Below are 3477 nucleotides of genomic sequence, written 5' to 3' on the forward strand. Positions count from 1 at the left end.
GAGGGTCTTAAACATTATTTGTAAAATTACAATGTGTGGGGGCCAGCAGGTGGCAGGGTGGGTAAGACACTGGATTCCCACATGGCCGACCACAGTTTGAGTCCCAGACCCAGCAGTTTGAAAATCACAGCAGACGCGTGTGCAGACGTGCGTGCAGATGTGCCTGCAATCCCAAAAGGAGTTGCAGAAGGGATTGCAGCATGCCATCCCCACAGGGGGTGATTTGTCACTTTCCCTCTGTCTGTCTCTCTCTGGTGAACACCTGCCCTATGGCAAAAAAAAAAAAAAGAAAAAAGAGAAAATGACGATGCGTGTTTGTTGGAGACGGACAGTCTGCGTTGCCTCCTAGCACCAGTAGAGGTTCCTTCTACTCCCGAACCCCTCACTGCCTGAGTCCGAGCCACACATCCGACTCTATTCAAAAGGCCTTCCTTACCCAGGGCTTCAAAACCGTAATGGCGTCAATGATGTTCCGTCTCTTTTTTTTTTTTTGGAGAGGTTTTCACTGTAGGGCGCGTGCGCTCGCCAGACAGACAGAGAGAGACAGAGAAACAGAAAGCGAGAAATCACCCCCCGGGGGGGATGGCCCCGCCGCAATCCCTTTGCCTCCATTCTCCTCTCGGGATCTTGGGCACGCACGCACACGCGCCCGGCGTGAGTTTAAGCCACCGGGTCCGGGACTCAAACTGCGGTCAACTGCACGGGAGTCCAGCGACGTAGCCATTATGCTAAGGGCTGGTCCTGGTGTTCAATCTTTTAAAAGAGACACAAATGTAGATGTCAAAATAAATACAGTGCTGTTAAGCCTTTTTACTCACTCAGTGGAGGGGAATATTTATTGACCATAGATCGATTGTTCGCATAAATGGGAATTTTACAGTGAACCAGGCAGAAAATGAACGGAGGAAAGCATTAATTTTTATTACCAAGCTGCTGTTTGCTAATATCGATAGAAAACCTTCCTTAGCTGACCTCGCTAAAACAAACAAGGGAACTAAATACCCGTGTACCCAGGACTGGCAGGTGGCGTGGTGGTTAAGGTGCCAGACCCCCACATGGCTGACTGTGGTTCAAGTTCTGGACCTGGCAGCTTGCTTTCTCACTTTCCCTTTCTCTCTCTCTCTCCAGCCAAAAATTAAAAATAATAATAGAAATTAAAATCAACAATTCTAAAAAAAAATACTACAAAACTTTTTAAAAATACCCACATACCCTCATGGATGCATCATTTTTAACAGCTGTGTAATACTCCACTGTGTGGTCAGTATAATTCTAGCCAGGGCACCTCTGTGGTCTCCCAGATCCCAGAAAAGCAAAAATAGCGTGAAACAAGCATGTGGGGTGTCAGAGAGCTCCGTGGCCCCGGGCACCAAGGAGAAGGCAGTGGTTTGCATGTCTGGCCCACAGCTTGCTTTATAGATAAAGTTTCATTGGCACACAGACACACACGTGTACTTCCAGATCCTCCGTGGCTCTCTGTGCTGATAGCAGAGCTGAGCCGTCGCAGCAGAGACGATCCCTGATGCCGGAATACTCACTCCCTGGCCTCTTACCAGGAAAGCCGGCTGGGCTCGGCCGCAGGGATGTGTAGACGACGCCCCCAGAGCCGTGTGACATTGTCCCATCACCAGCGCGGGAACGGGGCACACATGGGTCTGCCTAGGAGCGCACACGCAGGTGCTGGGACACGCCAGCATACGCTCCCCGCCTGGGGGCACCCACCCGGGAGATTCTGGAGACGGAGAAACAACACGCAGCCTCCCAGGCTGAGCCCCGAGCCCGGAGCGAGTTCAGAGGCGACAGCGAGGGGGCGTCCCGTGCGTGGAAGGCTGGGGTCGGGGACCTGCTCTGACGGCCTTCTCTGCCTTTCAGGTACGAGCAGGAGAGACTGCGGGCCCGGAGAGAGAGGTAGGGCAGAGGGGCGTCTGTCGGGGGTGGCCCGGGGGGGTCCACCGATGTCCTCCACCCTTCTCAGACCCTGGCCTTCTAGTGAGAGCATAGAAGTCAGGCCCAGGTTCAAATCCCAGTGACTCCAGGTGGCCTAGCGTGCGACATTAGCAAGTGAGAAGGTTCTCAGCCAGGCCAGCCCTGTAGCCTGGTGGTTAGAGGAGCAGGCCCCACATCGCTGACGGCAGTTCGAGTCCCAGCCCCGGCAGCTTGAAGAACACCGGGTGCACGTATGTGTGCCCCAAACCCCAACCGGATGGGGAGGTGGAGAAGGGATTGCAGCGTGACCACACCCCACTGGGCTGCTTCCCTCTCTCCCTCCCTGCTTCTCTCTGGCGAGGCCACACCCCATCCGGCAACTTAAAAAAAGTGTTCATGGGGCCAGCAGGGGGCATGGTTGTTAAGGCACTGGACTCCCACATGGCTGACTGTGGTTCGAGTCCTGGGCCTAGTCGCTTTCCCTTTCTCTCTCTGGTCAAAATTTAAAAATAAGTAAATGAAAATTAATTTTTTTGAGAGAGATTTTTGCTATAGAGTGTGTGCGCTCGCTGGAGAGACAGAAAGCGAGAAATCACCCCCAGGAAGGATGGCCACACCGCGATCCTTCTCCATTCTCCTCTCAGGATTGTGGGCGTGCATGCACACGCGCCTCCGCATGGTTTTCAAGCCACCAGGTCCGGGACTTGAACTGTCAGCCATGTGGGATCCAGCTGGCCTGGCCCTGGGCTCTGAGACCATCTCCCAGGTCCCTGGACACTCCCCTGAGAGCTGGCAGGGCGAGGGCCCTTCCAGCACCCACAGGAGGGCACTGCCCGGGCCGCGTGCTGGCCACGAGGAGCTGGCTTTCCCCGGTGCAGGCGAGGCCAGCCTGGAGGAGGAGGACCCTGGGACAGGGAGGCAGCGGGTGGATGAGGTACACGTGACGTCACGGACGCAGAAAACTGGAGGGAGCGCAGACAGGACTCGAACTCGGTCACAACGGGCCTCTCCCCACCACGCTCCTCTCGCCCCACCCCTCCATTTCTGTCTTCCTCTGCGTTTTTGAGTGTTTGAACTGGGATTGAGTACTTAGAACGAAATCTACCCTCGCGACCCCGGGTCGGTGCCCAGCTCCGGCCCTGAGCACCCCCACGGCTGTGCACCGTCCCGGCCGTCCCACTCCAGGACTCCCTCTTCTGCTCTGTCCCCGTGAGCCATCACTTCCGGCCCCGGCGGCCCCGGCGGCCCCGTTCTACGTCCTGCCTCTGTGGCTGGGCCTGCTCCAGGGCCTTCTGTCCGTGGGTCGCATAGGCTGTGTCCTCAGTGTTGGGCCTCCCTGAGCCTCAGGTCCACTCACCCAGAGCCAGTGTCAGAACACGGTTCCTTTTCATGGCTGCGTACTATTCCCTGAGTGGGGGCCGTGCGTGTGCACCCATTCGCCATCATCCGGGTCGTCTCTAGCTTTGTGCTGCTGGGACCTCTGTGACCCAAACCCTCTGGTCCTGCTGTCAGTCCTGCTGCGCACACACCCGGGGGCAGGGGCGGGGCGGG

At 56.5% G+C, this 3477-nt stretch overlaps 1 protein-coding gene across 1 annotated transcript in view; it reads left to right on the forward strand.

Annotated features, from left to right (window-relative positions):
- ATCAY (ATCAY kinesin light chain interacting caytaxin) overlaps positions 1–3477 on the forward strand; it is a 29020-nt gene that overhangs the window by 16356 nt on the left and 9187 nt on the right. Inside the window, exon 9 of the mRNA XM_006171791.2 lies at positions 1873–1908. Within this exon, the coding sequence (XP_006171853.1) occupies positions 1873–1908 (36 nt within the window). The remainder of the gene's footprint in view (positions 1–1872; positions 1909–3477) is intronic.

Source organism: Tupaia chinensis, unplaced genomic scaffold (assembly GCF_000334495.1).
Source record: "Tupaia chinensis unplaced genomic scaffold, TupChi_1.0 Scaffold149964_2, whole genome shotgun sequence".
Taxonomy (NCBI): Eukaryota; Metazoa; Chordata; class Mammalia; order Scandentia; family Tupaiidae; genus Tupaia; species Tupaia belangeri.